Genomic DNA, 22,305 nt, shown 5'->3' with positions numbered 1-22,305 from the left:
ATAGAAAATCATTAAAAAAGCCAAGTAGTGCCTGCAGCTTTTCTGCGCTCATAAATGTAGTCATGAGGCTCACGGTGCAATTAGCAGCCTCCAAGTGTCTCTGGAAACTTGAGTGTGTCAGCATCTTCTTGCTGACCGTAATCAGACCTCATGGCTGCAGTCAGAATGCAGAGGGCCGGAAGGAATGATACCGACCTACATGTAGTGAACAAATCACTGGAAAAGGGGCTCAGGCTCCTAGGCCCTGATGTGTTATGCCTGTGCTCCACTGGAGACGCCTGCCGGGCTCAAAGTAAATACACATCTTGCTCATATTACATCTTATCCAAGTAAGATTTTCCATTACCACAACATAGGAGACATGAAGGGCATGGCGATTGCTAAAATCATACAAGACTGGTTGTCTACACTTGGTGCTGCCAGGGTCAGAAAGTCATCAGTGTATGATGCATATAACTTGCCTTCTGTCTTCATCTTTCTGTTCTCTCCACTTTCTTCAGTGAAGTCTGATTACGTGCAAGTCATGGCCTCCCCTTTCCTCCTCCTCATCTACTCGATAATCAAATCCGATTGCTCTGGCTGTAGTCATTTCTCTGGAAAGCATGACTTCGTCTTTGTTCCTATTGTCACTTAACATTGTTTCAGTTCCTTAGGGACTCTCACCTAGACCATTGTAGCAGTCTCCTCTGGTTTGCCTGCCTCTGGACCTTCCCCCAACTTTGTGATCTGTACTTCTAGGGTTACTTTTTGAAAATAAATCTGTCCATGCAATTTCCCTGTGCTTAGACCCCTTCCTTGTTCTTTCCTTCATGTGGCATTCAGGGCCATTTACAATCTCACAAAAATTGCCCTTCCAGCTCCACCTTCTGATTCTTGCCACCATGAGCAGCTTCTGTGGTTCTGTGTGTGTGTGTGTGTTTTACAAACTTTCCTCTGAAAATCCTGTACTTGTTCACCTCCCTGTGCCTTTATACATACCATTCTGTCTGAACATACCTGTTCACCCTTTAATACGCACTATAATAAATGTTGCCTCTTCTCTCAAGCCTTTCAGTCCCTATACCATTGCTATTTTTTATATACAACGTGCTAGGTGTGTCTTCCACATGAGATTATAAACTTCTTGAGGACAAGTACTGTGTTTTATTGTTTTTTTTTTTTTTACCTCCAGCATATATCACAGTAGAATACAGCAGGTACTGAATACATGCTTATCAATCATGTACAATGCAGTGTAGAGTTCTGTACCAAGACAGTTTATAGTCTGGTGAGGAACATCAGTTAGCTCATAATACCACTGTGCCGAATGGATAAGTGTCCTAAGAGAGGCTTTAATATACACATGGTTAAGTCACAGATTGAAATGACTGTCTGAGAAGAACTGTTTATAACTGAGATTTCCTTTATCGTGGTAAAATATACATATGTAATATTTATCATTTTGACCATTCATAAATGCTTGATTCAGTGGCATTAAGTACATTCGCAGTGTTTTGTAACAATCATCTATACCCAAAACGTTTTCATTATCCCCAACAAAAACTCTGTGCCCATTAAATAATAATTTTCCGTTTCTTCCTCCCATCAGCCCCAGGTAGACTATTCTACTTTCTGTCTCTGAAGGTGCCTAAGTACCTCCTATAAATCAAATTATACAACGTTTGTCCTCCCGTGTCTGACTTATTTCATTAAGCATAATGCATTTATGAGTGCATTTTTAAGGTCCATCCATGTTATAGCATATCTCAAAATTTCATGCCTTTTTATGACTGAATAATATCCCTTGGTATGTGTGTACCATATTTTGTTTCTCCCTGTCATTGGATACTTGGGTTGTTTCCACCTTTTGGCTGTCATAAATAATACTACTATGAAAATTGGTGTACAAATATATTGGTTCCAATTCCTGCTTTCAATTCTTTTGGACATATAGTTAGGAGTGGGATTGCTGGGCCATACAGTAGTTCTATGTTCAGCCTTTTGAGAAACCACCAAACTGTTTTTCCACAGTGACTGTACCATTTTACATTTTCTTCAGCAATGCATGAGGGTTTCAGTTTTTCTACATCCTTGGCAATACTTATTTTTCTTTTCTTTTTAAATTATAGCCATCCTAGTGGGTGTAAATGGAATTATCTTGCTCAGCCAGGTGCGGTGGCTCACGCCTGTAATCCCAGCACTTTGGGAGGCCAAGGCGGGCGGATCACAAGTTCGGGAGATTGAGACCATCCTGGCTAACACAGTGAAACCCCATCTCTACTAAAAATACAAAAAATTAGCCGGGCGTGGAGGTGGGCGCCTGTATTCCCAGCTACTCGGGAGGCTGAGGCAGGAGGAGAATGCCGTGAACCCAGGAGGCGGAGCTTGCAGTGAGCCAAGATCGCGCCACTGCACTCCATCCTGGGCGAGCGTGTGAGACTCCATCTCAAAAAAAAAAAAAAATTTTTGCTGGGTGTGGTGGTGCGTGCCTGTAATCCCAGCTACTCGGGAGGCTGACTTTAGCTAATTTAAGCAAGCAAAGTATTTATTGGAAGGTAACTAAGGCTCACAGAATGGAGAGTTTAATAACAGGGCTCAGGAAGGAAAGATACAGGGCAGCTAAGTGATCTTAGCAATAGGAACTTATGTATAGTCTCTTTGGGGTGACCCAATTTTACTATTTTATTTATTATGTTTTAGAGATGAGGTCTTGCTGTGTTGGCCAGGTTGGTCTTTAATTCTTGGCCTCAAGCAGTCCTCCTGCCATGGCCTCCCAAAGTGCTAGGATTACAGGCATGAGCCACCGTGTCCTGCCAAGGGTGATCCAACTTTAGCTTCCTTTCATATTTGTTTTTTTCTACTCTCAGAAGCAAGAGTCTGATTAGCTAAGCTTCAGCTATGTGTCCATCTCTGCGATGAGGAGACAGCATTCTAGGATCAACAGCCTGCCAACTCATGGAACTGGGGAAGAGTAGGTCCTGAACATAAGGAAGAAATGCAGAGAGAGATAGAGACCTCAGTGTCGGAGTACTTCTGAGATCTACTGATCCATTGAGGCAGATGATGGAAGCAACCTAACCAATCCATGGAATAGCCTCTGGGTGTTTCTGTTGGCCATAGAATCTTGAACACCCTGGCCTGTGACCAGTGCCAACCCATTGTAACCATATATATCTGACATTCTTCCTTGAAACCTCTCTGGTTTCTCCATGTTCATTCTTAAGTATGGTTGCTAAGACAAAGACTTTTGACTATTAAAATAAATGAGGAAAGAAAACTTTTTGACCTTTGCATATGGCTTTTCCTTTAATATAGGTATAATTACCTTTTCATATTTCTGATTTATCTGTTCGTGAGGGAGATTTGCTCTGGTATGCTATTACGTCTACTTGGCCAGACCCTTGCTTCATCCTGTTATTTTTTTATTTTGATATAGACATAATACTGTGCATTTGACCTTGTCGAATCTTATCTTCTTTTTAAGGACAGTTTTTCTAAATTTAAAAAGAGTCTGTTTTACTCTTGCTTTCCAAAGTGCAGAAATGAGCAGTTTTAGCTTTGTGCTTGTGTAGTTCTTCCGTTTCTCGTATGACTCATCAGAAGCAGAAAGGTGTGATGGCTTAGACAGTAGATTTAGAGACTGGCCATCTGAGTTAAAAGTCCCAGCACTGTCACTTACAAGCAGGATGTGATCTGACTGCAAGTCACTTAACATTTTTTTTTCTTTTTCCTTTTTTTGAGACAGAGTCTTGCTCAGTTGCCAGGCTGGAGTGCAGTGGCATAATCTCGACTCACTGCAACTTCTGCCTCTCGGGTTCAATGAGTCCCCTGCCTCAGCCTCCTGAGTAGCTGGGACTACAGGTGCACGTCACCATGCCCGGCTAATTTTTTTGTATTTTAGTAGAGATGGGGTTTCACTATGTTGGCCAGGCTGGTCTCGAACTCCTGACCTCAGGTTATCTGCCTGCCTCAGCCTCCCAAAGTGCTGAGATTACAGGCATGAGCCACGTTTGAGCTTCTGTTTCCTTGTTGATAGAGTCAGGACAACAATAGCAGTTTGGCTGTGAGCTCCTCGAGGGCAGGGTTGTGGTTGTGAGGCACAAATAAGATCATAAAATGAAAATATTATCGGCCGGGCGCGGTGGCTCAAGCCTGTAATCCCAGCACTTTGGGAGGCCGAGACGGGCAGATCACGAGGTCAGGAGATCGAGACCATCCTGGCTAACACGGTGAAACCCCGTCTCTACTAAAAAATACCAAAAAAAACTAGCCGGGCGAGGTGGCGGGCGCCTGTAGTCCCAGCTACTCGGGAGGCTGAGGCAGGAGAATGGCGGGAACCCGGGAGGCGGAGCTTGCAGTGAGCTGAGATCCGGCCACAGCACTCCAGCCTGGGTGACAGAGCGAGACTCCGTCTCAAAAAAAAAAAGAAAGAAAGAAAGAAAGAAAATATTATCAAATGCATTGTGTAATCGTTGTTACCACCATCACTGCCATCATTATTATCAGTACAGATTTTAGATAGTCCCCAGGATTATTTCCTTTAGGACTCCGCACCATCAGTGCTGTTGTTAAAACTGCGACTCTTTCAAGCCAGGTGTTGGCTTCTCTAATGAGTATGCCTGAGACTTGTCATGTGGTATACTATAAAAAGCTTCCAGAAACCAAAGTAGATTATAGCTGTAATATTCCCCTTATTCAAATGCCCTAAAGAGAAGAAAATTAAATAGCCATGGTAGTTTGATCATCTCAGAACCTTAATGTACCTCATCAGCTCCTTTTGAAGATGATTGTAGACTTAATATTATGTGTTCGCATGTTTTCTCAGCTGGACAAATGACTAGAATTTCTGAGGACATACATCTTTTCTCTCTTGGCTATTTTCCAAGACTGAGGGAAGGACTGCTGTACTCCGTGACTATATAGAAATTAGGGCTACTGGTTCTGCAATTCTGTCTGCCAACCATATCCCTTGTTTTTCAGGACATTATCAGGCTACGCAGTCTTGAACATATGGATCCCAAGCAGCAAAACAGGAATTTTCAAAATAAATAAGAAAAGGATTCGTATTATTATTACTGTGTTGTAGAGACAGGACCTCACTTTATTGTCTAGGCTGGTCTTGAACTCGTGGCCTCAAGTGATCCACGTGCTTTGGCCTTGCAAAGCATGGGGATTTTACATGTAAGCCACTTTGCCCAGCCAAGAAGGAAATATTTTAAAAAGCATGTCTTCATATAGCAAACTTCCCTTGTACATTAAAAGTTTGAAATGTTTAAAATGGATTTTAAAATGGATCTCCTCATGCTGAGTTTAGGTTGGCCTTTCATCGCAACGGGAACATACTTTATTTAAATGTTCACATTATTTTATAAAAAGAGAGAAAGAAATTGTCTTTCATTTGAAATATTTTTTTTTTTATTCTTGGTATTAACAATTTTCTCTGGAACTGCCCGATATGTGTGTGTGTATGCGTGTGCGCACACAGAGTTTTGTTTGTATTTTGTCATCATTGCTAAAAGACCCTCAATAGATCTTTCAGTCATAATGCATGTGAGTAACAGGTAGACTTTTTTGTTTGGTCTCTCCATGTCCCCGTCTCTCTTGTCTATCTACTCTTACTCTGTTTCTAAGTATCTCATAAAATATTCCACAGTGGGCTAATTTCTAACCTGAACTTTAAATAGGCTAGCTGATGTTCAGTGCACATCAGCCTGTTGCCACACAATGACTGTAGAACATGGCGTTGGCACTGCAAAGCATGGGTGGTGGCATTACTGTCTACTACAGCACAGCTAAAACATGACCTACAATCTTGTGTTGCATTGTTGCCTTATGATGAATTTGATATAGTCCTTAGGCTTCAGCCAGCAACTCTGGCTGTCCTTTGTCGTTCATTCATTCCAGCAAATTCTTAGTCTGCTGCTGTTAGCAACTTTGCTTCAAGCCAGTAACCTTAAAGCTTATTCTCACCTTCGTGCTTATCAGTGTTTTCCATGCCAACTTTCTTCTATTTTCCCACCCCCCGCCCACCATAATTACACCCACTCCCAACCTCAGGTTTTCCCAGGAGTGGAGCTTGGCTATACTAGGAATATCAGATGTATTAGTAACTGGCCACTGATGACCCATCTGGTGGCTGTCTCTAGCTGCCACTGGAACTGGAATCTCTGAGTTGTGTTTACCCAGGACCACATTGGCATTTCTTAGTTCTGCCTCTGCAGATAGCCTGAGCTATGGGGCACAGGAAGGGGCAGCTACATTCATTCCGGTGTCTGTTCCAACACAGTTAGGCACTGGAGTTGGATTGCTCTGTATTCTTATCTTGACCTCACTATTTCTTAGCTGTCTAGCTTTAACTTTCCCAAACATCAGATTCCTCTTCTCTAAAGCAGAGACAGTAACAGTTCCTGTCTCTTAGAGTCCTTGGGAAGGTTTAAGTGGCTAATGTGTAAAGTTGTAACACAGTTATTGGCACTTGGTAAATAATGAATGATGGGGTCCGTCTCCAGACTTGAATCACTTTGGGGCACCTGTAGACTGGTGAGAGGGCAGACTTAGTAGAGAAAATAGTATGTGTGCTAAGTCTTAGAGGATAAGGAGTTAGCATCCCTTCCATCAGTGGATAAAGAAGAGAAGGATTCCTGGCAGCAGTGTGACTAAGAAATAGACGAGAACATGATGTATCTGTGCACATACTTTACTGACTGCAGGGTGAGGTACAGTAGGGAGGCAAGAGGAGGGGAGGCAGAAACAATGGCCAAGAGCAGATCACTAGAAGCCTTGCAGAGTTCACGGAGGAGTTAAAACTTGATCTCCCGTCAGTCCCTATATCCACATAGTCTGGTTCCTCTGTTAAGCAGTCACATAAATATCTTTAAGAGCAGCAACAGTGAAAAAGGGAAAGAGAGCAGCGAATTGGCCTCGAATGAACTGGCATCTCTTTAAAGCTAATATTCCTCCTTGAGAATGCTACTTTAATTAAACATGTGCCCTGCAAGATTCATTATTGCCTTACTTGTGTTCCCTGTTGGTTGTCTCATTCATTAATCTGCTGATTAGTAACCCTGAACTCTTGCATCCCCTCCTTTTTTTTTGCATTCCCTTTTTAATATACTATGCTGTTTCCCCTGGGACATAAACTCCAGGACCTGTCCCTGGCCTGCTCATGTTTGTTTTCTTTGCCCCTTGTGCCTGCCTCTGCTATAACATTTGTAGTATGTGTTAAGTAATCCTTAAGGTAACATTTTTATTATGTCATAAAAAGTGCATGGCAAATATATTATAACTCATGGACTTTGTTTAAAAATGAACGGATAATTTATTGAGTGTGTTACATGAGCCTCACTCCCCTCCCCATTTCAGCTGAGACCTGCTGCTCATTTAGCCGAGCCTCCTATTGAGTGCTCCCTCCCTGTGACATGCTGGGAAAGCAGGCCCATGGTTGGCTAGAAGTGACATCATAGTTTATGTACTCAATAAAAATTTAATTAAGTCATTACAGGAATTGCAGTCATCATTTAACCCTCTGATTTCTTCTGTTTAGTTTATTATTAAACATTCAATAATACCAGTCACTGAATCCTGATGGCTTATAAAATATCTGCATGAATTTTAATGGCTTAAATAAATGGGAAAATATGAGTAACTGATATAAAAGGAACGTTTTCCTTGTGGCGTTGTATGTATGGGTTTTTATGAAAAGCAAAGCATTATGGAAAGGATGAGTTTAATAAGAGAACGGCCCAACACTATCTGGGAGGAGTTTCTCTTCTGCTGGGTGCAGCTGTGTAGTCATGGGCAGAGCACTCCATATGGTGTGATCTGGCAGTGGAGAGGCGGGGAACCTGCACACCAGCAACCAAAAACTTAAATGAGGGACTAAAATCCAGCAGGGATTCACCAGAGCGAATACCCCGCTCCCCTTGGCTGCTGAACTAGCTAGAAGGGCCCCGCCAAGTGAGTCCGGTAGTTGAGGAAGCTGCTGTCACTTGCCCTCACCTGTTGCCCTGCAGATCATGTGTCTGTACTGATTGCACTTTCACCCTCTTCCAGGAAGGGCCCTTTTCATGATCTAATCCAGCCTGGGTGATGATTTCTGAAAAGCATTTCTAGCTGTGGCAGCTTGCCATTGTCTCAGCTAGAGGTGAAGGGAGAGGCAGCTTACAGGTCACTGGAGTTAGAATATAGGACCAGAAGGTCAAGGAGCCTTGCTAGTAAGGAACTCTACTCTTGCGCTCTGTTTTTCCTGGGCAGTAGCCAACCAGAATGCAGGTATATCCCAAGAGGAGAAAATGTGTTTGTATGTATGTGGGCCTTGCTGGAAAGCAAGAACTGAGGTTTGCCGATCAATGTGTTGGTGATCTCTGGAAATACCCTGCAGATGGTAAAGTAGGAAAAGCACTCACCCAGAAATCAGGTTCTAATCCTGGCTCTGACACTATGATGTGTGACCTTGAATAAGTCTCTTCTTTCTGGGTTTCAGTTCACCCTTTCCTCAAGGGTATTGAGCTAGGTAATCTCTGAGGGCCCTTCCTGCACCAGAGCTTAATGGTGTGATACGGACATAAACTAGCTCTGCTAGGCAGGTTCAGTGAATGTTTTCCTCTGAGAGATGCTCCTGCCTTACTGTTTGATACCTCTGATATTGTCCGTTCTATTATGATGATATCGCTGCGATTATTCCTAACACAGGAGAACAACTCATGTGGGAGTAGGGAGAGCCTCCAAGTGTGGGTATCAGGATGTTTGAGTTGTAGTCTCATCCTCACATGACAGAAGGAACGACCTCTAGCTCTGGCCTGTTTCTTGACTCTTCCCTTTACCCCAGCCCTTTCTGGAAGATGGGACAGTAGAAGTTTGGCAGTGTATGTTTCTGAAATTCCAGAAACACGGAACGTATTCAGCAGGGGGAAAGAAAGAAAGGAGAAGAAGAAAACCCCCAGAAAACTAGTTGGATAGAACATGCTCTGCATGGCATGGTACACAGGCCCTTGTAAAAATTCACTTACCAGCAAGCCTGTCTTAGCCCCTGCTCTGGGTTAGGCTCTGGACCAGATGATGGGGGTGCTGAGATTAATCAGACATGGTTCCTATGACCCTTGAGTAGCTCCCAGACTAGTGGGAGAGACAGGTGCATAAGCAGCTCTAAACCGTGTGTGTACCCAGGGGAGAAAGTATGCCCAGAGAGCTGTGAGAACACTGAGGATGGATGGCTAATGTGGCCCTGGTTGAAGGTGTGTGGGATAGGTCATGGTTTGCACTCCTACTTACGTCCAGTCTACATTTTCCAGCCTTGAGCTTCACAGTCCTTTCATTTTTGAAAATTATCCATGACTGTAAAGCATTGGAACTGGTTTTGGCTTTATGTAAACAAACCAGAAGTTATAATTCCTTACATTTGCAGAGCATTCTGCAGTTTACCAAGGCTTTCAGCATACACACATTATTAAATTAATGAATGAATGCATGCTAACTCACGTGCTCTTCCAAACAGCCCTGTGTGTAGGGCATTTAAAAGAAAAGGGGCCAGGTGCAGTGGCTCATGCCTATAATCCCAGCACTTTGGGAGGTCAAGGCAGGCTGATCGCCTGAGGTCAGGAGTTTGAGACCAGCCTGGCCAACATGGTGAAACCCTGTCTCTACTAAAAATACAAAAAAATTAGCCAGGCATGGTGGCAGGTGCCTGTAATCCCAGCTACTCGGGAGGCTGAGGTAGGAGAATCGAGAATCACTTGAACCTGGGAGGCAGAGGTAGCAGTGAGCTGAGATCATGCCGCTGCACTCCAGCTTGGCCAACAGAGCGAGACTCTGTCTCAAAAAAAAAAAAAAAAGAAAAGAAAAAAAGAAATGGTCTCCAGTTGACTTGCTTAAGATAACATCCTGTGTACATAGCAAAACTATCACTTGAACCCAGGTTTTCTGAGTCTAAATCCAGATCTCCCTTTCTGCATTTCTTCCCACTAGTTATGAGTCACAGGATAAAATCACTCAGTCTTTGATTTGTGACCCAAAGTAAAATTATCCTCCCAGAAGCAGAACCCTGGCAGACTGAAAGGAGCGTGGACTCTGGATTCAGACTAACCTGGATGCTGATCTCAGCTTTATCATGAATTTGCTCTGCGACACAAGGCATCACTTCACCCGGCTGAGTCTCTCACACAGTCACTTATAGTCTGAGTGACTGTAACACATCTACCTCTGAGTTCTGGTGACGATTAGAGGAGATAGTGTCCATAAAGCTCCGGGCCCATGACAGGTACTTGGTAAATGAGATGACCGTGGGCATGGTCACCATCAGAGTTGTTAAGCAGAAATCTTGTTCTCCATATAAAGTTCCAAATGCCTTTTGGCTGTTTCCAAAACCATCAGTTCAGATAGTCAGTGAGTCCTTACTCTGTGCTCTACATTGCACTGGCTTTCTGCTGGGATCCTGAAGAGGAATAAAATGTGGACCCTGCCTTACAGCATGTTACTGTCTGGAGGTCAGAGTTGTTCCCTATTGAAGGCATTCAGTGAACTTCACTCTGGGCCCTGAAGATCCTCCAGGCCAGGCTGTTCCCTGAGAGGAGAGAGGAGTTCTACCGGACTCTCAAGCATCTCACCAGAATAGCATTTCTAAAACAGTCTCTGAGTTTTTGTTTGTTTGCTTGAGACAGACCCTCATTCTGTTGCCCAGACTGGAGTGCAGTGGCGTGATCTTGGCTCACTGCAGCCTCGGCCTCCCAGGCTCAAGTAATCCACCTCAGCCTCCCAAGTAGCTGGGACTACAGGCATGCACCACTACACCAGGCTAATTTTTGTATTTTTTTGTAGGGATGGGGTTTCACCATGTTGCCCAGGCTGGTCTCGAACTCCTGGGCTCAAGCAATCTGCCTGCCTTGGCCTCCCAAAGTGCTGGGATTACAGGTGTGAACCACCACCCAGCCAAGATGATCTCTTAACTTTAACATTCTTCTTGCTTCAGAGTTGCCTCTGCTTTGTTCTTCCCCCTTTCTATAGCCTCAGAGGCCCCCCTTTTTCCTCAGCATGTCTCTCACCGTCCTGCCTCTCTCCCTCCTCTTCCCATCTCTGACCACTTCCTTCTCTTTGTTTTTTCATCACAACAAACTCTTGAGTGACCCTGAAGATGTCTCCTAACCTAGTCTCAACATACCTGTCCTGTGATCCTGCCCATTCACCCTCCCTGTCAGTGGCATCCTCCCTGTGCCAGTCATTTTCTTTCCAGCCTCTGCACCTTTGCACACCTCCTTCTGTCTAGAATGCTCTCTCTCCCTCCTCTGTCAAATTCCTCCTCCTCCAAGGTTCACTTAAATGTTACCTCCTGGAGAGCACTTACCAGCTCCCTCAAGCAGGTAAAACTAAAACCCATTTATCACTCAGCATGTTTGGAACAGGATTTGAGGCAACATGTTGCAGTGTAATTATTTTTTATATGCCTATTTTCCTACATTGGACTGAGCTCCTCCAATCAAGAAACCTTTTCTTATACTTGGTTCATAGGATCTAGCACAAAACTAAACATGTGTTTGGGGCTCAGTTCATTAAGCTGACTTTTATAACTTGAGATCAAAACCTAAAAGAAGTTGGCAAATTGGGGAGAATCCTGACAGGTCAGGGAATTGAGAATGGACCGGCAGCTTGACTTGTTAGTGGCTGTCTCTCTGTTCTACTAAGAGTCTGTGATAGCCAAGAGTCAAAGATCATACTTTTTGTTTTTTTTTCATTCCTTCTTTCATACTTTTGTTTTTGCCATTTGTTTCTGTAGGTTAATCCCTATATCCTGAAGAAGAACATGATCCTCATGACAAATCATTTCTATGCAGCGATCTTGGGATATGATGAGGTAAGATCATTTACCAAGGCTTAGGCAGAACAGTGGCCTCCCCCAGCAAAAGCTTTTGATGAGAGCCTCTGAGGGAAGCTGCAGGGACCGTTGTTACTGGCTACCACCATGGTGTAGTATTTATTTCTTCATATTCATCAACTGGGCAGCGAGAATGAATATGCTCAGCATGTTTGGGAAACATGCCACATGTTTGGGAAAGAAGGCAGTATTTAATATGGTCAAACCATTCAACTGGCATTTGTTGAGTGACTGCTGGGTGCTGGATGGAGGGACAGAGGTAAATGAGACACTGTCTTAGCCCCATGTGCTCCCAGAGAGAGGAGGACATTCATGTAAACAGCGTGGTCTGCCAGGCAAAGTATCCCCTTTTTTTTTTTTTTTTTTTTTTTTTTTTGCTGTAATTATGAAAGCAATACATACTCATTTTAAAAGTTTGTAAAACTGGCCGGGCGCAGTGGCTCCCAGCACTTTGGGAGGCTGAGGCAAACGAATCACTTGAGGTCAGGAGATCGAGACCAGCCTGGCCAACATGGTGAAACCCCATCTCTACTAAAAATACAAAAATTAGCCGGGTATGGTGGTGGGTGCCTATAATCCCAGCTACTCCAGAGGCTGAGGCAGGTTAATCGCTTGAACCTGGGAGACGGAGGTTGCAGTGAGCCGAGATCATGCCTCTGCACTCCAGCCTGGGTGACAGAGTGAGACTCTGTCTCAAAAAAAGATAAATAAATAAAAATAAAAGTTTGTAAAGCTGTACAGAAATGGTTGAAGTAGAAATTAGAAGACCTAGCTGGGCACGGTGGCTCACGCCTGTAATCCCAACACTTTGGGAGGCCGGGGCGGATGGATCACCTCAGGTCAGGAGTTTGAGATCAGCTTGACCAACGTGATGAAACCCCGTCTCTACTAAAAATACAAAAATTAGCAGGGCATGGTGGCATGCGCCTGTCATCCCACCTGTTTGGGAGGCTGAGGCACAAGAATCGCTTGAACCTGGGAGGCGGAGACTGCAGTGAGCTGAGATTGTGCCACTGCACTCTAGCTTGGGCGACAGAGTGAGACTTGGTCTCAAAAAAAAAAAAGAAACCACGAAATGAGAAGACCTATTTCCTACCCTGCTCCAGACAAAACCTTAATTCCTAGTTTATTGGATGACCTTCCAAATGTTGTCTGTGCATAGACAAGCACCTTTATCTTTTCCTTCTTTATGCAACTGGAGTTACACTAGACACATGATTCTGCGACTTGCTTTTTTCACTGAAGTGTGTATCTTGGGTGTCCTTCCACATCAGGACATTTGGATCTATCTCATCTTTTTTAAAAAATTGTAAAATATGCATATCATAAAATGTACAATTTTAACTATTTTTAACTGTATGGTTTAGTAGCATAAAGTACATTCCCATTGCTTTGCACCATCACCACCATTCATCTCCAGAGCTTTTCCATCTTCCAAGCTGAAACTCTGTCCCTATTGAACAATAATTATTCCCTCCTTCCCTCATATCCCCTAGCAACCACCATTCATTTGACTTTATGCCTCTGTGAATTTGACTACTGTAGATAATTCATGTAAGTAGAATCATACAATTTTTGACCTTTTGTGACTGGCTTATTTCACTTAACATAATGCCCTGGAGGTTCATCGATCTCATCTTTTTTCTCCCCAACATTTATTGTGGAGATTTCAAGCATGTAGAAAGAATGGTGTAATGAACACCTGATATTTTAAACTAACCAGATGCTTTTATACTGATTTTATGGTTACCTCCAGATTTAATGCAAGCATGACCCCTCCTGGGAAGCAGTTCCTGAACTTGCTGTGGCTCAGCTCATTCCATCCTCCCTGCACTCTCACAGTGCTTACTATGTTCACATTATCTGTCACCCTGGCTGGGTGGGGATTTCTTTTTGGGTAGTGGCAATGCCTACTGTGTTTGCATTTATGTGGCCTGACATAGTGCTTGGCATGTGATAGTCACCGAGTGAGAAATGCACAAAAGGACAAAAGAAAGAAACTGGAGTTCAGATTGGAGGAAATGTTACCAGCCTGAAGATCATAATTAAAGCCAGGAGACAAGCTTACAAAAAAAATCCAGTTAAATGATTTGGTTAGGGTCATAGGACCAGTTAAAATAGGGTCTCCTGATTCCTGTTCTCCTAGATATCCTGAATTAGAAGGAAGCATTTAGATTGCATACTATACACATCATTAACTTAACATGAGCTTTTGGTGGTTATGGGATGGGAATTGAGAATTATTGCTCAAGTGTACATATCTTTTTTTTTTTTTGAGACGGAGTTTCACTCTTGTTGCCCAGGCTGGAGTGCAATGGCACAATCTTGACTCACCGCAACCTCCGCCTCCCAGGTTCAAGCAAATCTCCTGCCTCAGCCTCCCGAGTAGCTAGGATTACAGGCATGCACCAACACGCCTGGCTAATTTTGTATTTTTAGTAGAGGCGGGGTTTCTCCATGTTGAGACTGGTCTCGAACTCCTGACCTCAGGTGATCCGCCTGCCTCGGCCTCCCAAAGTGCTGGGTTTACAGGTGTGAGCCACCGCATCTGGCCTACATATCAATTATAAAAGAGGACGAATTGTAATTATAGAAGCCTTACTATATAGAAAAGGATGAGGCTTAGGAGTGAAGAACTACACCTCTCTATGAGCCTTTGTTTATGGTCTTTATTGCAGGTGGCTCTGTTGGCTCAGTCAATCCTTTCATCAATATTAATAAAAATGTACCGAATTGTTTGTTCCCAGTCCCCCATCCAGTCCATTCTGGCAGAGCCATTTTACCCAACTGTGCCTGATCACAGGAGTCACCTGGAGTGCTTTTAAAATCTAAATCTTTATCACCTCTCTGAAGATTCCAGTTCAGTAGGAGTGCTGCCTGGTGGTTCAATATGTCACTCCAAGGTGACTTTTAAGAGCAGGAAATTTGGGAAAATATACTAATAACCTGGGACACTTTTTAGAAATATCAGTGTCTGGGTCCTATCCCCCAAAGTTCTGATTTAACTGGTGGAGGTGGACATCTGTAGTTGTAAAAGTTCCCAGGTGATTTTAATGTGCAATTCTAGAAGTTTTTCCTGTATTTTAATGTGCCTGTGAGTCACCTAGAGGACCTACGTACAATTCAGATTCTGACTCAGCAAGTCTGGGGTGGGGCCTGAGATTCTGCATTGCTAACGGCTGCAGGTGATCGGGGTGCAGCCATTTCACAGACCACACTTGGAATCACAAGGTTCTAGAGCTATTTGATACTAAACACATGCAACTATTTTGACTTAAATTAATTAAATAAAATAGAAAATTCAGATCCTCAGATACTCAGTTACTATATGTGGCTACTGTCTTGGACAGTGCAGATACAGAACAGTTCCATAGTCACAAAAAGTTCTGTTGGACAGTGCTATTGTACAGCAGCCTTTTCCTAGAATCTTGCTTGGATTCTTCCCCCTCACTGGACGCTCTGGGAACCTCCCTGTTTCCTATGACATTAGGTCCAAATTGCTCCCTGAACTTCCAGGCCTTCTGTGAACTGTTGCCATTGCTATGTGCCCTATTTACCTTTATATTTCTTGTGCTCTCTCTTAGGCCATTTGCCGTACTGCCCCATAGATATGCTGTGTCTGACTGAGACTCTACCTAAAACGAGGGGTTGAGGGCAGTAGCTGAGTCTTGGTCGGCTTTAGGCCCTGGTTCAGGACCTGGCGTACCTTGTAGGCACTCCCTCTGTAAATGTTTTGAACATTTTCTCTTGCTTAGAATAATCTGCAGCTGGCCAGGCACAGTGGCTCACGCCTGTAATCCCAGCACTTTGGGAGGCCGAGGTGGGTGGGTCACCAGACCAAGAGTCACGAGGCTAGCCTGACCAACATGGTGAAACCCCATCTCTACTAAAAAAAAAAAAAAAAAAAAAAAAAAAAAAAGCCAGGCGTGGTGGCGGGCACCTGTATTCCCAGCTACTCGGGAGGCTGAGGCAGGAGAATGGCGTGAACCCAGGAGGCGGAGCTTGCAGTAAGCCAAGATCGCACTGCTGCACTCCAGCCTGGGCAACAGAGCGAGACTCCGTCTCAAAAAAAAAAAAAAAAAAAAAAAAAAAAAATCTGCAGCTCTACAAATCCTCCCTTTTTTTTTTTTTTTTTTTGAGATGGAGTCTCTCTCTGTTGCCAGGCTGTAGTGCAGTGGTGCGATCTCGGCTTACTGCAACCTCCACCTCCCGGGTTCAAGGGATTCTCCTGCCTCAACCTCCCAAGTAGCTGGGACTACAGGCAGGTGCCACTGTGCCCGGCTAGTTTTTTTTGTATTTTTAGTAGAGACGGGGTTTCACCATGTTGGCCAGGATGGTCTCAATCTCTTGACCTTGTGATCTGCCCGCCTTGGCCTCCCAAAGTGCTGGGATTACAGGCGTGAGCCACCATGCCTGGCTCAATTCTCCCAATTCTTAAAGGCCCACTTCTTCAGAAAGGCTTCCCTGACCTCTCTGGCTGTCTTGTGTTTTTACTGTGAATTTCAACACCCATCCATCTATTCATTATCCATTTAACAGGTAGCTTTTGAGTGTCTACCATGTGTGATACATGAAAATACATTGGTGCATAAAACAAACATGGTCTGGCTCTTTCCCACTGGAGCTTACCTTCTAATTGAGAGACATAGTAAACAAGTAACAGATAAACAAGCAATAAATATCTAACTACAGTACAGTGCAGTGAGAGAGAATAACAGGGGGAATGACTTAGTGTGGACCAGGAAGGTCTCTCTGAGGAGTTGTCATAAAAGCTAAGACTGTAGAACAAGGAGGCAGCCATGTAGAGTATAGCTGAGTCTCACTCTGCAGCTTGGCATGTGTTCATTCTCCAGGATATTACTCTGTGCTGCTGTTAGATGTGCACTGATTTTGTCCCTTCAGCTAGATTGCAAGTTCCCTGAGAGCTCACACCATATTGCGGTGACTCTTGTGTTCCTGTCGTTATGCTGAGCACATAGTGATGTCAAATCAATCTTCACTGAGTGGAACTCTGCCACTCTAAACCCTTAATCAGAACCAGAACCCTCCAAAACCAAAACAATCCCCTTGGCTTCCTCTCAGTTACTCTAGACCTAGGTGTCTTAATTTCTGAAGGATGCTTTGTTGTGTTGTGAGGGAAAACAAGTAGGCACCCGATTAGATTGGGTGGAAATTATAGTGTGTCCTCATGTTTGGTTCCCAGGACCCTTCTTCCTTTTCTGCTTTCTTAGTTTGAAATATGCACCCTCAGATTAGTCTCTCATTTGTTTTCACTGCCTTACGCTAGCAGTGTGGTGGGAAGAAGGCTGATGTTGTGTTCGTTAATTTATTCAGCCATTCTTTTTTTTTTCTGAGACAGGGTCTCACTCTGTTGCCCAGGCTGGAGTGCAGCAGTGTGATCGCAGCTCACTGTATCCTCGACCTCCCCGGGCCCAGGTGATCATCCCGCCTCATCCCTCCCGAGTCGACTCGTGGGCCACCATGCCTGGCTAATTTTTATATTTTTTGTGGAAACAATTTCACCATGTTGTCCGAGCTGGTCTTGAACTCCTGGGCTCAAGTGATCCACCCAGCTTGGCCTCCCAAAATGCTGGGTATTCAGCCATTCTGATTGCTCTCCCACTCTATGCCAGGTTCTGTGTTCTGACTAGAGTGGGTCAGTCACCATCCCCCACCTCATCATTGCATGCTAGTTCTAGTTCAGTCATCAGTTAGCTAGTCTCTAAGCCTCAGTTTACTTATCTTTCAAATGGGGATACAGGCCAGGTGCGGTGGCTCACGCCTGTAATCCCAGCACTTGGGAGGCCGAAGCGGGCAGATCACTTGAGGTCAGGAGTTCGAGACCACCCTGGCCAACATGGTGAAACCCCGTCTCTACTAAAAATACAAAAAATTAGCCGGGTGCAGTGGCGCATGCCCATAGTCCCCAGCCACTCGGGAGGCTGAGGCAGGAGAATCACTTGAACTTGGGAAGCAGAGGTTGCATTGAGCCAAGATCACGCCACTGCACTTCAGCCTGGGTAACAGAGTGAGACTCCATCTCAAAACAAAGCAAAGCAAAGCAAATGCGAATATCTGTTCTACTTGGCATACATAATCATTAGGAGCCAGGTGTGTGAAGGAACCCTAACAGTCTGGAACAGTTGGGTTGTTCTCACTATTAGTGAGTCCTGAGTCATCCTTTTCTTTCTGATGGCTCAGGAATTCCTGATTATGGAGTTGCCCCTTCCCAGCCATCTCACCCGCTGCTAAAGTTGCCTATTTTCCCATCCTGAGCTCTGCCCATTCTCCAGGTCCCCATAACACCCACTCCCAATCCCATTCCTTTCTGCACAGCACATGTGGGTTGCTGCCAGCAGTGCTCTGGCACGTGCGCAGGCACAGTAGACACAGGCATGCTGTTGTGCTAGCAAATCGTTTGCAGAAGGGTGATGTGCCTGAGCTTGTCCTCTGCTCCTTTCCCCATCTGCCAAAAGAAGCCAGTTTTCCTGACTCAGCCATCGTGCCAGGACAGTCCTAAGCTGTGGAACTGTAAGGAGTGTTTATCAGAGAGCATTTGGAACAGGTGGAATGTTTTTCTACCAAACTGTCAGCACCCCATACTGGACATGGCACTTCCTGGCAGCAGGCCTGGAGCCAGACCTCATATACCACAATGCCCAAGAGGACAGACCACAATATAATGTCAAATAAAGTGATCCTGGGTCTTTGCATAATGTTTACCACTTACAGAGCCATTCATGGCCAGTATCTCTCACTTCTCACAGCTCTGTGGGATGGGTATTATTAGGCTTGTTTAACTCATGAAAAACTGAGGCTCAGGAATGGCTAATAGCTTCTCAAAGGCCACACGGCCATCAAATGACAGAGCTGGCATTTGAACTCTGTGCTCTGGCTCCCAGACCCCACTGTTTTGACTATATCCCAGCTGTCTGCCAAAGCATACTCCTAATCTTTGTATCCAACAGATTACACTTAACAAGTAGTTCAAGAATGCTGTAAGTAGAGCAGGTAACTTCATCTGTTTTTAAGAAGTACAAGATTGAGACTTTGGTTTAGTCAACTGCCACCATCACTGATCTTGGCAGAGGTGGAACTAGGGCTTGATCTGCCTTCTGACTTCAAGTCAGCACATCGATTCTACACACTACCTTGACACCTGGACAGAGCAACTTCTCAGGGCCTGCTCCATCAGTCACCTTCACCCCAGGAAGCAAGACTCTCAACCCTCCCTCCTCTAGAGGTCCAAGCTAGAAAATGTCCTTAGCTGGTGGCTGGGGCTCTCATTTTGCTCTGTAATCTTTGAGCTTCCCAACAGAAGTCTCCTCTGTGCCAAAAGAGGCAGTGTTAGGCACACACACACATGCAGACTCTGAGCCTGGCCCTCTGTGGCCCCAGCAATCCTGCTGAACATCCTGTTCCTCTACTTAGGGAGAGGCTGGGCCCAGAGTTGGGTAACAGTGAAGACAAGGTAGCTGGCTCCCTTCCCCAAAGAGCCAGTTGCCTTGCAGAGATATGTCCTTGGACCAAGCAAGAAGGCACAGTCCATGCCCACCTCCATTCCTGGGAGAAACATACATTCACAATATTCCCAGCCCGTGCCCTGTGGACAGCAAGGGGAGCATTGCTGCTACTGTTTCTCTTCTTGGCCTCTCAAGCGTTGCCTGGGCCAGGCGCAGTACGGAGTAGAGGGAGCTGTGCCTGAGTCCCCACTCTGCATCACCTAACTAGTAGCTTGGCCCCTCTGGACCCCCTGTTCTCCCTCTGTATGTAATAAAATGAAGGGACTGGGCCAGATGCCCTTGTAAGACCCCTTCCACCTCTACTGTGTGACTACCCCATTTTCCTCATGTGTGGAGGGTCCTTCTGAGCCGGTTCCATGGTTGCTAGCATGTTTACAGTATCCCTAGCGTCTGTGTCCTGGCTCTGTGGATCGCTCCGGAGACCATTGCTGTGCTGTATGTTCCAGGGGATCCTTTCAGATGATCATGGGCTGGCCGCTGCCCTCTGGAGAACCTTCTTCAACGGGAAATGTGAAGACCCTCGACATCTTGAATTGCTGGTAGAGTATGTGAGGAAACAGGTGAGCGACCCTTTCCCTCCCCTCCCAATTCCTGGCAACAGTGGGCCCTCCTCTTGGGCTTTCAGGGGATCATGAGAGGTTGAGTTACCAAGGAGCAGTCTGAGAGAATTCTGACCAGATCACATCAGCTGGACGCTGAAGAAGGAGCGCCTTCTGTATGTCCAACCATGAACCGGGCCAGGGAGCGGGAAATGGGAAGAAAGAGAGAGAAAGAGGCATCAAGTAGTCTCCTGCCCTCAGGAACTTTGAGTCATTCATTCACTGTGCACCTCATTTCCTACTATGCGCCTGGTGCTATGCTAGCAGCTGGGCCCACAGAGTCCTGGCAGATATGAGCACGGGCAGCCGCCCACTGTGGACCCCTTCTCTACCCACTTGGATTTGTTTCCTGCTCCTGATTTCCAGCAGGACTGGGCAGCAGGCAGCATTTCACAGACAGCCTCTTCCTGCTAGATGCTCTCCATGGTCAAGCAGGGTCCCCCCACTTCAGTTTCTCACCCCTCTGGCTCCCCTGGGCTCCCCAACATCAAAGCTTCTAGGAGAAAGCTCTGCAGTGGGGGCTGCTTACCCACATAGCTCTTCTCAAGCCCAGGGAATTAATTCCTTGACCTCCCTGCCCTCAGATCTTGTATTGATGGGAGACTCATACTTGATAGATGACTGAGCTGACTGGCAGGGAAGAGGACATAGAGGCTCTTCCAGGGCCTCCCAGTGAGTCAGCCTGCACAGCTGCCCTAGGGCCCCAAGCTGCGTGATTCATGTGGCCACTGAGGCCTCAGCTGCCTCAGACAACTCAGGCTGTGCCATGAGTCACACCTTTGCTTCATGACCTGGCCCCTGGAGCTGAAGGGGTGTCACCCCACAGTTACTCTCTTGTTCACTTGTATCCATGGTCTTCAAGCCTCCAACAACCAGGAAAGGCAAGGCTGGAGCTCAGCTCTTGAGAAGACAGGGCCCATAGGACTAGCTTGTAAACTGCTGGAAAAACCACATACTGGGGCTCTGCAGACCCACAGGGTAGAGAATCCCAGGAGCCAGGACTCCTGTTTGACCACTCTTCAAATCTGCCAGAGCCAGGGAGAAGGCATGGCATGGCCAGAGGGCCCCACCCACGGAGAATTCTCATACTACCTGTTGACTGGCCTCACCCTCAGACAGGAGTAGCAATTCGCAAAGCAGATGCTGTGTTTTCTGAGACCTGCCCAGTATTTCCATCTGCCATGGTGGGCTTGTGCCAGAAGCCACAACAGGACACACCTGGGACTTCTCTGAGGGCCCTCTAGGAAGGGGCTGCCACAACCATTGTCCCTACAAGAGGTCCCACGTGGCCCCAGTGAGAGGCAGTGGAAAAACAGCGAAGGGGCTCTTGGGAAAGCAGGGAGCTTTGGTGGGGACCCAGTTATGTCGGCAAAACCTTTTGAGCACCTGCTGCTCCAGGCACTCTTGGGAAAGCAACGATTAATAAGACCCAGTCCTGCCCTCGAGGGGCCAGCTCATGGTTTGGTGAGGAAGCCCAGGCACATGGCTAACCCGGGAGTAAGCCAGCCCATAATGTGATACAGAGAGGGCAGAGTGCTGAAGGCCGGGAAAGGAAGAGCAGGAGCTGGACCTTGAGCAGACTGCTTGGTGTGGCCGATGGCCCAAGAGCCAACCACAGGTCTTGTTGAGATTTTCAACCCAGGAGGTGGGCAGAGTGGTGGCACTGGGGACAGAAATGGAGTCACTGTAAGGAGTGGGCTTTAGGGAAGACATGGCAGAGCAGGTGGGAATCCAGAGCTGAGGCGCGTGCGAGAGGCTGGGGTTGAGTTCAAGCGTCAGCAGCTGGAAGCAGAAGCAACCGGAATGGTGGATTCTTGGAAGGAGGAATGACCTAAAGCCTAAGATGAAGCCTCCTGGCCTTGCAGCAGTGGCTTCTCTGGGTGATGACCATTTTAATGGCAGAGCTGTCTGCCCCTGCTGTCCTAGAGGGGTGATACTAGGGCCTACTGACCAGGGGCCCACTAGAGGACAACAGAGGCATACATATGCTTAAAGTGTGAGTGACTAGCACTGCATATATGAATCTTTTCATGTGTCCTGTGAGGTACCTGTTTCTATCCCCTCTCTCAGACAAAGGAACTTAAATCTCAGAGAGGGGAAGCGGCCACCCTGGATAGCAGCACTGGGAAGGGACAGAATCAGGACTCTCACGCGGCAGCTCTGGGGTGGACAGCATGGCTGTGTGTGCTGCAAGCCCTGACTTCCTGGCCTGCAGGAGCTGTCTAGGGAGGGCATGTAGGGGAGAAGTATCCTTGGGAGATGTGTGTCCATCTCCATTCAGAGGTGTGATAGGGAATTCCCTAACCGCCCCCCCGCCCGACCCGCCCCACCCAGCTCCCCA

General features: G+C 45.9%; 1 protein-coding gene across 12 annotated transcripts in view; it reads left to right on the top strand.

Moving 5' to 3' along the window:
- The window catches only part of UQCC1 (ubiquinol-cytochrome c reductase complex assembly factor 1), a 110,460-nt gene that overhangs the window by 86,472 nt on the left and 1,683 nt on the right, over positions 1–22,305 (top strand). For 9 of the 12 annotated variants that reach the window (XM_028828354.2, XM_028828353.2, XM_077951772.1 and 6 more), the window contains 2 exons: positions 11,744–11,821; positions 19,812–19,925. In XM_028828354.2, the coding sequence (XP_028684187.1) occupies positions 11,744–11,821; positions 19,812–19,925 (192 nt within the window). Of the gene's footprint in view, positions 1–11,743; positions 11,822–17,201; positions 17,279–19,811; positions 19,926–22,305 lie in introns of all 12 variants that reach the window. The other 3 variants (XM_077951773.1, XM_077951771.1, XM_077951774.1) reach the window with 2 other exon arrangements.

The sequence above is a fragment of the Macaca mulatta genome, chromosome 10, assembly GCF_049350105.2.
Source record: "Macaca mulatta isolate MMU2019108-1 chromosome 10, T2T-MMU8v2.0, whole genome shotgun sequence".
Classification (NCBI taxonomy): domain Eukaryota; kingdom Metazoa; phylum Chordata; class Mammalia; order Primates; family Cercopithecidae; genus Macaca; species Macaca mulatta.
This window is presented reverse-complemented; position numbering and strand designations above follow the sequence as displayed.